Source organism: Meles meles, chromosome 6, assembly GCF_922984935.1.
Source record: "Meles meles chromosome 6, mMelMel3.1 paternal haplotype, whole genome shotgun sequence".
NCBI classification, from domain to species: domain Eukaryota; kingdom Metazoa; phylum Chordata; class Mammalia; order Carnivora; family Mustelidae; genus Meles; species Meles meles.
In genome coordinates, this window is record NC_060071.1 from 62,089,646 (window position 1) to 62,102,358 (window position 12,713).

General features: G+C 36.2%; 1 protein-coding gene across 2 annotated transcripts in view; it reads left to right on the forward strand.

Moving 5' to 3' along the window:
* Window positions 1-12,713, forward strand: part of SPRED1 (sprouty related EVH1 domain containing 1) — a 110,186-nt gene that overhangs the window by 69,572 nt on the left and 27,901 nt on the right. For both annotated transcript variants that reach the window (XM_046009262.1, XM_046009263.1), the window contains exons 3-4: window positions 5,378-5,546; window positions 9,062-9,111. In XM_046009262.1, coding sequence (XP_045865218.1) covers window positions 5,378-5,546; window positions 9,062-9,111 — 219 coding nt within the window. The remainder of the gene's footprint in view (window positions 1-5,377; window positions 5,547-9,061; window positions 9,112-12,713) is intronic.

The window sequence follows — 12,713 nt, forward strand, 5'->3', positions numbered from 1 at the left end:
TGTAGACTTTTTAATTGATATTTTTATTGTGAAAATTATAGATTACTAATTGTTACTGTAAGGAATAATATGAAGAGATCCTGTTACTTTGGTAACATTTTGCAATACTGTAGTATCACAGTCAGAATATATAATCACATTGGTAAAAACCATGATCTTCAGGTTTCCCTACTTTTACTAGTACTTATTTGGGTGTGTATTTAGAACTATACAGTTTTACCATCCACAGAAAAGATACAGAACAATTCAGTAATCACGAGAATCCTCCCCCCTGTTACTCTTTTATAACCACATCCACTTCCTCTTTCCCCTGGAAACCACCCATCTGTTCTCCACTTCTCTAATTCTGTAATTTCAAAAATGTTATATAATTGGAATCATAAGTAAGTAACCTTTCAGGATTGGCTTTTTTCATTCACTGTTGTTCCCCGAGTGTTCATTCAGGTCATTGATCAGTAGTTTGTTCCTTACTATTACTGGCTAGTGTTCTGTGATGTCTTTGTACCAAATTTGTTTAACCATTGACTCATTGAAGGACATGTAGGCTGTTTGCAATTTTGGGCTATTGCAAATAAAGCTGCTCTGAACATTCATGTACAAGTTTTTTTTTTTGTTTTTTTTTTTTTAATGAATGTAAGTTTTATTTCTCTGGAATAAATGACCAAGAGTGCAGTTGTTGAATGTATGATAGTTTCATAAGAAACTGCCACACTTTTTCCCAGAATGGCTGTGCCATGTTATATTTCCTTTAAGGTTGTTTTGTTTTAGTTTGGCAATTTGGAGATCTAACAGCCTATGGGAGCTTGGGAAAGAGCCAAGTAAAGAAGCAGGGGTTATTTCCTGTGCCCAAGAATTTTAGGTGGCTGTTTGTGAGGCCACCAGGAGTTAGAACAGTGTCTTAATTACAAGTCAGTGACCAGTTTTCTCCAATTTCTGCTGGTAGCAATCTCTTCTAAATTCTCTACAGGGGATAATCTTCTTGCTGGTGGTCTTTATATCTCTCAGGTGCTGAAGGAATGACAATGTATCTCATTTTCCATTTCCTCATCCCCTTTTATTCTTCCTACTGATTCAGTTTCTCTGATGGTTACAAGTCTCTGGTGGTTTTCTGTTTTCAATCAGTTTTGATTAAGTTTTTCTAGGAAATTGGCTATTTCACTTTTTTAAATTTGGGTTTATAAAACCTTACACTGTATTCTTTATTACTTTCTAAAGTTTTACCATGGTTTCAGTTTTGTTCCACTTTGATTCCTAATTCTATTTATTTATACTTTTTTAAAAAAAGATTTTATTTATTTTAAAGAGAGTGTGCTGGGAGAGGCGAGGGCGAGACAGAGGGAGGGGGAGAGAGAATCTTAAGCAGACTCCACACTGAGTGGGGACGCAAAGTGGGGCTCAATCTCATGACACTGAGATCATGACCTGGGTCGAAACCAAGAGTCTGAGGGGTGCCTGGGTGGCTTAGTGGGTTAAAGCCTTTGCCTTCAGTTCAGGTCATAATCTCAGGGTCCTGGGATCAAGCCCCGCATGGGGCGCTCTGCTCAGCGGAGAGCCTGTTTCCCCCCCTCTCTCTGCCTACTTGTGATCTTTGTCAAATAAACAAATAAAATATTAAAAAAAAAAAAAGAAACCAAGAGTCTGACACTTAACTAATTGTGCTACTCAAGTGCCCCCATTTATTTGTGCTTTTATGACTTATTTTGTCTATTTCATTTCTTTGCAAAGAGTCAACTTTTAGCAAGAATAGGATAAGATCTCCTGTACATCTTTTACCCAAATTCATGAAATCCCCCCCCTCCCATATACCAATTCTTTAACATTTTGGCCTGTTGGTTTTGTTACTCTCTCTCCCTCGCCCAGGATGGACGGATGGAGACACACACACACACACACACACACACACACACACACAGTTTCTGAACTATTTGAAGTAGGTTGCATATATTCTGCCCTTTACCTCTTAGTACCTCAGTGTATTTTTCCTAAGAACAGGGATATTTTCTTAGTCACAGTTTAATTATCCTATTTAGGAAGTTCAGCATAAATATGGTACTTGAATCTACCATCCATTTTCCAGTTTTGCCAACTGTCCTAAAAATGTTCTTAGAACATTTTTGTTCCTTCAGTATGAGATCACATAGTACTTATGTGTCACGACTTTATTCTCCTTTAATCTAGAGCAGATCCTCAGTCTTTTCTTTATGACATACATATATTTAAAGAATACCGACCCCTCCCTTCTGTTGTAGCTGAACTGCTGTTATGTGAGAAACACTGCCATTGTTCCTTCTGTTCCTTTTTAAAAATGTCTAAAATCCGCTCAGCTCAGAACATTCCATGAAAGACAAATTTTTATTAATAGATAATTAGTAAAATTAAAATTATATATTTGATAAAACAGTATTGTTTGATATTTCTTGGTGTTTTTGTAAAGGATTTTATATCCTCCAGAAAACTAGATATGAAGCAACTATTTGAGATAACAATTATTGACTTTGGTTAGAAGTAATCTAATTTGAATTTGGCATTTTTATTTCAAAAATGAAGTGATTTTTCCTCGGAGTCAAAGATACTTCATAAAGTTACTCGTAAAAAAACTTAAGCCTGGTTGCCAGCTGTACTGCTTCTTAGATAATACAATTTGTAAACCTGTAATTAGCTCTTTGTAAGGTAGCAGCTATAATAAAGTATATAGTAGTTTGAAAGTACATATTTAATTTTACTCTGCTCTCCCAAATTGTTAGTTGTTATTAATGAAAACAAAAATGCACTTGTACCCATTTTTGACTTGTTCTATTTTAAGTACTTCTGGCAAACAGTCCAGTAATTTTATGATGGGAGTTTTGCTCTATATTTCCCAAAATAACTTGGAATATATCTTCAGAAGTTTTAGTTATTTAGTGACTGTGGCATTTTCCTTTTCCCCCTTTTATAAAATACCCTAGAATTTCTTTCAGAAGGAGGAAAAATATTGGAGATTGAAAATTTTCACTGCCTTTAGAATCCGCTAACTTTAGCTTCTCAGAATCTATCCATAAGCTCTTTGAGCTCCTGAGTGCTTTTTATTTATCATTCAAATTTCTCCTCCTCCTTTATTAAAAAAAGTCTTCTCACAAATACTGATCTCGTTTTTCATAGCAGTTATTGTATTATGGATTAGTGCTGTCACCTCATGACCAACATCACCATTGCTACTACTGTTTACTGTTTACTATGTGTCAGTTACAAAACAGTGTTAAAATTTTACTGCTTCTTAAAATGCTCACGCACTTACCTTTATTGAGATCTTTATTTCTCCATACAGCTTCAAGTTACTGTCTGGTATTATTTCACTTTGTAGGATTTCCTTGAGCTTTTTTTGCAGGATAGATCTAGTGGGAACATTCTCTCAGCTTTTGTTTCTCTGAGAATGTCTTAGTTTCTATCCTACTTTCGAAGGACAGTTTTGCCCAGAATAAAGGATTTACTTTTTTTTTTCCTTTTAGTACTTTGAATATATCTGCCCACTGTCTTCTGGCCCCCAAAGTTTCTAAAGATAAATCTGCTAATACTCTTTTTTAGGATCCCTTGAATGTGGTGGTTCACATGTATCTTGCTGCTTTCAAGATTCTCTGTCTGTCTGATGTGTGGCTGTCTTTTGAATTCATCTTATTTGGAGTTCGTTGAGCTTCTTTGATGTTTATATTGATGTCTTTCATCAAATTTATGAAGTTTTAAATTATTGTTTCCTCACATATTCTCTTTCCCCCTTTTCCTTTTCTCTTTCTGCAGCTCCCACAATGTATGTTGGTTCTTTTTTTTTTTTTTCTTTTAAAGATTGATTTGTTTATTTTGAGAGTGAGGTGGGGGGTGGAGCAATGTGGAGGGGCAAACGGAGGAGAGAGAATCCCAAGCAGACTTCATCCTGAGAGCAGAGCCCTACGCAGGGCTCAAGCTCATGACCCTAAGATCATAGAGCCAAAATCAAGGCTCTAACACTTAACCAACTAAAACACCCAGGCACCCCCATGTTAGTCCTCTTGATGCTGTCCCACAGGTCCCTTAAGCTGTTTGCTTTTCTTTAATCTTTTTTCTTTCTATTCTTCAGACTCAGTAATGTCCGTTGTCTATTTTTAAGTTCATAGATCTTTTTCTGCCTGTTCAAATCTGCTTTTGAATCTCTGTAGTGAATTTTTTGTTTCATTTATTGTACTTTACAGTTCCAGAATTTCTTCATTTCTTTTTAGCTTTTCTCTTTATTAATACTTTCATTTTGTTTGTAGGTCATTTTCTTGACTTTTTCCTTAAAACAGTTTTGTGGGTTTTTTTTTTAAAGCCTTTGTCTAATAGATCTGCTCTGCCTTTTTTAGGAACGGTTTCTGTTGATTTTCTTTTTTCTTACAGTGGGAAAATGAAAAAATGAATTTACCATTTGTGTACCTTGAGCTTTTTTGTTGAACATTAAATCCTGAGTCTAATTATGTGGTAACTCTGGAAATCACACTGTCCCTCTTCCATAAGATTCGTGCTTTTTTTCCCCCTTTTAAATTGTTGTAGGTTGTCTCTGCTGAGGATCTGCCTGAAGGGTAAATTTAGGTCTTCTCGTGTCTTTTCTGAGTATTTCCTTGGATATGAATAGTCACTTTCTGATTTTCCCCATGAATGTAATTGTTTTTGAATGTCCTCCTCTTTAGCGTTTGGCACCCAAAATGGGAAAATGTTAAAAAAAAAAAAAAAAAGATAGCTAAAAAAGGATGCTGATCCTTTAAATAACCTGGGCATCTCTTCCATTTGTCGAGGAGGGACTTGGAACAGTAAAGGAAGGTATAACAACTATGGCTGTACTCTCCTTTATCTGCACCTCTCAGCCATCAGTAGAGTACACGGATTGCTGATATTTGGAGGACACGGTCCTTTTTACCCACCCTGGCTCCTGTGATTTGTGTGTGAGCTGCTCTAAGGAGCATGTTGTATATACCTCCCTGCCATGGAGTTGGGTAGCTGCTACTGTACTAATGCTGAAATTGACCAATTAACCCCAGTTTACTGTCTGTGTCTTCCCTTGGGAATTGCAAACCTAACACACTTCAGAGTTCCAACATAGTTCTGTCAGACAGATTCTGCCAGTTTAATTGTTGTTTAGGTGGGGAGAAAGTTTCCTTCTTACTTTGTCGTCTTCTCAGAATCCTCTCTAACCACATTTTAAAATTTCTGTATTGAGTGACTTTATGAAATATATTAAATAGCAAGACCTCTACATTAATAGGGGGGTAATAGAGGGGAGGAAATGCATTTACTGAAATATAATAGCTCTTATTCTCACCTCAGTTTGTATTTAAGAGCTACATTAGATTATTTGATATATGTATAGTAATCTTTGGCATTTAACTTTTGGCAGGTGGTTTTGGAATGTATGCTTAAAAAAGACCTCATTTACAATAAGGTCACTCCAACATTTCACCACTGGAAGATTGATGACAAGAAATTTGGCCTTACCTTTCAAAGTCCTGCTGATGCTAGGGCTTTTGATAGAGGCATTCGAAGAGCTATAGAAGATATTTCTCAAGGTAGGTTTTCTTTACTATTTTCTTAATTTGTTTATCATATATGTAGTAGAGTAGAGTGACTTTAAGCAGTGATCTTTTGTGATATATGTGATTAGTTTTGATAGCTCACTGTAGGCAAAGATAAAATAATGGGTTTTCTAATCTGCTTTATATTTGTCACATATACCACTTACGTGTATTTTCTTGAACCCATTAATAGCAGCCATCAGATAATGCAAATGTTTTTAAGTAGGAGTGTGAAGAGGGAATAGTCAGAACTTTCAAAATCCTTGTGTGTTATTATTATCAGTCATATCCTTGTTTTAGTCATAAAAAAGAACATTCCTAATAATCAAATATAGTTGACCCTTGAACAACATGGGTTTGAACTGTGCCAGTCTACTAGATGTGGATTATTTTACGGTACAGTACCATGAATATATTTTTCTCTTCCTTATAATTTGCTTGCTAATGTTTTCTTTTCACTATTTTATTCTAATAATACAGTACATATAACATACAAAGTATATGTTGAAACTGTTTATATTATTGGTAATGCTTCAGTCAGCAATGGACTATTAGTAGTTAAGTGTTTGAGGAATGAAAAGTGGTATGTGAATTTTTAATTGTATTGGGGTGGGGCAGGGGTTGATGTCCCTGACCCCCTGTGTTGCTCAGGGTTCAACTGTATTTGGTTATTATTTCATATGTAGGCTCTGTTTTTCCTATGCCAAACCTTTTCTTGAAACTCTTCACCTGATTTCATTATTGAGGGTTGGTAGAGACCAGAGCCCCATGCATCTCTTTGTATATGTTGCCAATCTGTTAAGATTGTTAACTCTAAAGCCTACAGGTTTTAAAGGGAAAAAGAATATATTTAGATGTAAGACTGGCCTCTGCTTAATTAAGCAAAAAGAAATCACTTTAAAGCCCATTTCATCCCCCAAATGAAGTTATAATTAAGACTTGATTTATTTTTCTAATAAAGAAGGAAAATTGTCTCTATAAATAGAAATCAACTTCTATATGAAGTAACTGCATCAAAATATATTAGCAACATTGTGATTTGTTGTATTTTGAAAATAACATCTTACTAGGAAAATTAGAAGAAATGAGTGAGACTGACCATAGGCAAGAACCTGGAAATGTTTAGTACAGATCTGTACTGATAGTCCATGAAACTGTGCTTAAATAATTTATTTAGCTCTTTTAAAAGATGAGAGATTGATAAACAGTGATTTCCAGTTCAGAAAAATTTTTGTGGAATGATAACATTCATTTTATCTTTATTACACGAACCTGTAAGTTCTTTCTAGATCATTGTTCTCAATGTTGGCTATACATTTTAGTCATCTGGGACACTTTGCAAAATAGAATAACTGGTCCCTACTCTGACTATTTGAATCTGTCTGCCTAGGGACGGGAGCTGAGGCATCCGTTTTGTTTGTTTGTTTGTTTTTGAAGTTCCTCCTATTTCAGATGTGATGAAGAATTGTGAAATGATTCTATTATGAATTTAGAGGGGAAAAAAAGTCCCTGAGGTCCTGTGGTAGTGGCTGTGGCTCTCAAACCACTGCAAGAAATAAAAAAGACATGAAGCCCTATGCCTCATCCCATAGACGCTGGCAATACTGGTTTGAGAATATACTGTGGTACCAGCATCTTTTCTGAAATTTCCCCAGTTGATTCTGATATTTAGCTATTGTTAAAGTACCGCTACTTTAAAAAGACAATCATTATCTGTGGCTGCTAGAATTTTTAATTTATTTTTACTTTTTTTTTTTATTAAGCTTTTAATCTTCATTCCAGTATATGTATATATAGCACATATAGTGTTACATTAGTTTCAGGTGTATGATACAATGATTCAGCAATACTATACATTACTCAGTGCTCATCATAAGTGTATTCTTACTCCCCCTCACATATTTCACCCACCCGCCAAGCACCTCCCCTGTCATAACCATCAGTTTATTCTTTATAGTTAGGAGTCTCATTCTTGATTTCTGTCTCTCTTTTTCCTTTGCTCTTTTGTTTTGTTTCTTAAATTCCACGTGTGAATGAAATCATGTGGTATCTGTCATTCTCTGACTTTGCTTAGCATTATACTCCCTGACTCTGTCCATGGTGTTGCAAATCGCAAGGTTTCATTCTTTATGGCTGGATAGTATTCCACTGCGTATATATACCACCTCTTCTTTATGCATTCATCTATCAGTGGACACTTGGGCTTCCATATTTGACTATTGTAAATAATGCTGCAATAAATATAGAGGTGTATATATCCCTTTGAATTAGTGTTCTTGTATTTTTTTGTGTAAATAGTAATGTGATTACTTTCTGAGGAACTTCCATACTGTTTTCCACAGTGGCTGCACCAGTTTGCATTCCCTAAAGTGTTATTACTTTGAATCCACACTCATGACTCCATAAAAGGATACTTCTTTCACTAGGATCAGATAGATTAGGATTAAGTTTCATGTTTTAAAGGACAGTTTATGGGGTGCCTGGGTGGCTCAGTGTGTTAAAGCCTCTGCCTTCAGCTCAGCTCATGGTCCTCAGAGTCCTGGGATCGAGCCCCGCATCAGGCTCTCTGCTGAGCAGGGAGTCTGCTTTCTCCTCTCTCTCTGCCTACTTGTGATTTCTGTCTGTCAAATAAATAAATAAAATCTTTAAAAAAAAATAATAAAGGACAGTTTATATATATAGAGGAGCCTACAAACACCTTGCCAGGTAGAATAGACTACAGTACTAATCTATCTTGTTATTTTTGAACATTTTTCAAAACATACTGGTGGTTAGTGTTATTATCAGCCACTGTATAGACTTCCACCAGTCCCATTAAATTTTTTTACTTAGTCTTCCATGACAATAAGAATAAAATATGCAACCCTTTCGGAAGGACAAATTTCTGATCATCTCCATGTCAGCTATATCTCTCAAGGGTAGCATAAACTAAGAATACTTTGCTAAGACATCCTTCCTTATTAATTTATTGAAACTAAAGACCCTCTTGAACACTAGGAAAATATACAGAGAGACATTGATACACAAAGATCAATAGCAACAACTGGCTATTGGCTGTAAACAGTAGTTTAAGGCTTATTTGTTTTCTTTCTTGCAAAAGCAACTAAAATCTTTGTTTGGGGTATTAAATACTGTTTTCTGGGTAAGAATATTTAGAAAATTGAATAAATCACATGTGGGTAACACCAGAGAAGTTTTAACGCATATACCCTGCCTGGCAGTTTGAGCATTTTAGAAAAATCAGGGGTAGGACTTACTAGGGATAGTACACTTTCACAGACAACATCTCGTTAGAAAATTACTGGAAATATACCCATAAAAGAGGAAAACAATCACTTTATTCTCCTAACAAAGAGGCAGGTATGAGTGGCCAACATCTGACTTGTTGCCAGGCAGCCCAGAATGATTTCTGATCAGTTCTATAGTATTGTAATGATTTAATCAATTAGTCAATTATTAAACCTAAGACAAAAATTCTTTGTGTAATTAACATCTACCTGTTTTCTTAGGATGCCCAACATTTAAAAATGAAGCTGAAGGAACAGAAGATGACTTACAAGTAAGTAGTTTGCCTTGAAAGGAATTTCTGAATGTAAGGATAGGGAGGAAATCACTAACCTTAAGAAATAAACAACTTATATAAATTTCTAAGAAAATTTCTTGACACTGTATTTGGTTGTTTTTTTTTTTAAATTTAATTTTGTGTGTGTGTTCCAAAATTCATTGTTTATGCACCTCACCCAGTGCTCCATGCAATATGTGCCCTCCTTAATACCCACCACCAGACTCACCCAACCCCCGCCCCCTCAACACTGTATTTGTTAAGAAGCACAGAGAAACAGAAACAATAGGATGTGTGGGCATGATACAGGTATACATGTGTTATAGAGAGTTTGTTTTTGTTTGGTTTCCTTGGATTGGTTTGTTATGGGTGGTGGTTCGTTTTTTTGGTTTGTTTTTTTAAAGGAATGGGCTCAGTGATTGTGGGGACTGACAAGTCAGAAATGCACAAGGTAGGTAGGCAGGCATGTATGGCAGTTTTGACACACTTTGATGTCTCAGTTTTGAGTTGGAAGGCAGTCTCATGGCAGACTTCCTCTTTGGGGGACCTAAGTCTTTTTTTTTTTTTTTTAAGTCTTTTCATAATGAGACCTGTCTGCTTTATGGAGAGTAATCTCCTTTACTTAAAATATACTGATTTAAATGTTAGTCACATCATCCTGGATGTGAAGTTGTTGCTGTAAAGAGATGAGACTTCTGGGGAGCCTTGGGAGGGGGATGACTGTGTGTATTTTGTATATGAGAAAACTAAATTATTTGTCCAAAAAGTGGTGAACAGTAGTGGTTTTAAAATATGTCCCCAAATTCTTTCATACTCCTGTCTTCATTCTAGTCTAATTCCCCTCTCTTGGAGTGTCACTGTGCTTATGACTCACTTCTAACAAATAGAATGTGGAGGAAGTGAGAGTAGGTCCTAAGAAAATTTGTGGCTTCCATCTTGCTCTTTTACTTGAATTACTCATTTTGGGAGAAGCTTGCTACTGTGTGCAATGATACTTGAGAGGTTCTGTGAGGAGATCCACGTGGTGAGGAACCAAGACTTTTTTCAACAGCCAGCAAGGAAATGGGTTGATCTTGGACGAAAGTCTTTCTGCCTCAAACAAGCCTTCAGATAACTGCAGCCATGGGTAGTACCTTTACTGTGATGTCCTAAAGGACTGTAAGCCAGAGCCATTCACCTAAGGTGCTTCAAAATTTCTCACTCACAGAAATTGTGGGATAATAAATGTATGTTCTTTGAAGCTGCTGTTTTCTGGTAATTTATTGCGCAGGGATAGCTAACCAGTACACGAGCAGGAAGGGAATATGATGAGAATGAAAGCTAACATCTGTAGTCATGTTCCTTTAATCCCTAATCTTCATCAGTTCTCAGTTTTTCATATGATATCTAGCTTAGGGTAAATTCTGTCTTCCAGTAGAAGAGTGTATTATATCTTGGTTTGGTTTTTTTTTTTTTTTTAAGATTTTATTTATTTGACAGAGAGAGATCACAAGTAGACAGAGAGGCAGGCAGAGAGAGAGAGAGGGAAGCAGACTCGCCGCTGAGCAGAGAGCCCGATGTGGGACTCGATCCCAGGACCCTGAGATCATGACCTGAGCCGAAGGCAGCGGCTTAACCCACTGAGCCACCCAGGCGCCCTATATCTTGGTTTTATAGCCCTTTTATAACAGAGAGTATGTTCAGGTAGGAAAAAAATCGTCTTTGTTGTTTAAAAAAGTCTAACCTGATTATATATACATTAACCTTGATTATATCAAGAAAGGAGTGGGGGATACTGAGATGCTAGCAAATATGTGAGATAAATTTTTCTGAACTTCCTGTTTGAAAAATTTTTAAAGAATCGATGTCCAGAATTAGAACAAAGAAAACTTATAAATATACCTTAGTGCCATTGATTTCATGATATGCCAAAATGTTTACTGTCATTCTTACTTCAGAATATATTAGAGATTATAAAATAATTTAATCACTGTATCAGAAATAAACTACATCATTGTTTTGTAATTCACCTTTGAGCTTGGCATAACTAAACATTTTGAAATTATTTTGACTACAACTTGGTTGTGATTCATAGTAGTAGTTATGTCCGGTTTACTTCATTGGTGATTATTTGCAAAGGCAACAAAAATGGGTTTAAAGAATATCCCATTATCTTTTTTTTTTTAAAGCCAGAAGAGGTAATGATTGTGTTTTATTTAGATCATTAAATGTCTTGAAGACATTAAAATATCAGAGTGGAAATCCTCTCCATTTTAATTATTTATTCAACAATTTATTCACCAGTTATTTGAGCACCTTTTCTGTTCTAAAGTTATACGAGGCATTTGGTTATTTGCTGGTGGGCACTTTCTGCTTTCAGTAATTTTGTGTCTTTACCAGTCATCATAAATCAACAGGAAGATGTCTACCTTTTTATTTCATATCTGTCTTTGAAGGGTTATATAAAATACATCCTCATTTGGATGTAAAATCGCATCTTGCGCATCTTTTATCCCTGATGTTTTTACTACAGTGCTGATGACATACCTAGGTGGTACCCAAGAAGGGTTTTTTAAAGAAAAACCTTCACACTTACAATTTTTTAAAAAAGAATTTATTTATTTATTTGACAGAGATCACAAGTAGGCGGAGAGGCAGCCAGAGAGAGGAAGGGAAGCAGGCTCCCTGCTGAGCAGAGAGCCGGATGTGGGGCTCCATCCCAGGACCCCGGGATCATGACCCGAGCTGAAGGCAGAGGCTTTAACCCACTGAGCCACTCAGGCGCCCAACACACTTACGATTTTTAAACTAGCTGTAAAAAAGTATGAATGTTGTTTTCATTGGTTTCTTTCTTTGACTGTTTTAATGAGCCAGTTAAAGTGTTTTTGTTTTGTTTTGTTTTGTTTTTTTCAAAATGCTATCTCGTATTTGTTATAAGATCATTTTTACAGTGTTTCTCCGACCAGAGAATGGCTCTTGTTGTTCACATATGCTGGATTGGTAACAAAATCCATAAAACTCACCTCACAACAGGTTGTGGTTCTAAGAGGAAAAGGTCTCAGATTTCATGCTTTTGGGAGAAAGAAAGATGAAACTCAGTTGATCCAAAGGGAAGGTTGTCTTATATTTTCTTTTGGCCACTGAGAAATACTTGACTAACTTACTCTTTCGATAGTGTCATTTCTTAACCAAAATCATTTAAGAGATTATGACTTATAGTTAGTTATTGATTGCTTAATGTAACTTTGGTTGAGGAAGGGGGTATGAATTGTTCACGCAATAACTTTCAAAGGTGGTAACATTTTAATTAGGCTTTGTTTCTGAAAACTAGGTGGATAGGCATTTTTATCCTTTTTTAAAGATTTATGTGCTTGGAGGGAGGGACAGTGTTGAGCATGGGAGCAGAGCGCGGGGCAGAGGGAAGGAATCTCCAGCAGACCCACTGAGTGCAGAGCCACACTTGGGGGACTCAGTCTCACAACCCAGAGATCATGATCCAAACCAGAGTCAAGAGTCAGATGCCCAACCAGCAGAGCCACGAAGTCACCTCCGTGGAAAGGCATTATTTAGCTAGCAAATGGATGCTAAGTTACTGTGACTGTCACCATCCCACATGAAGT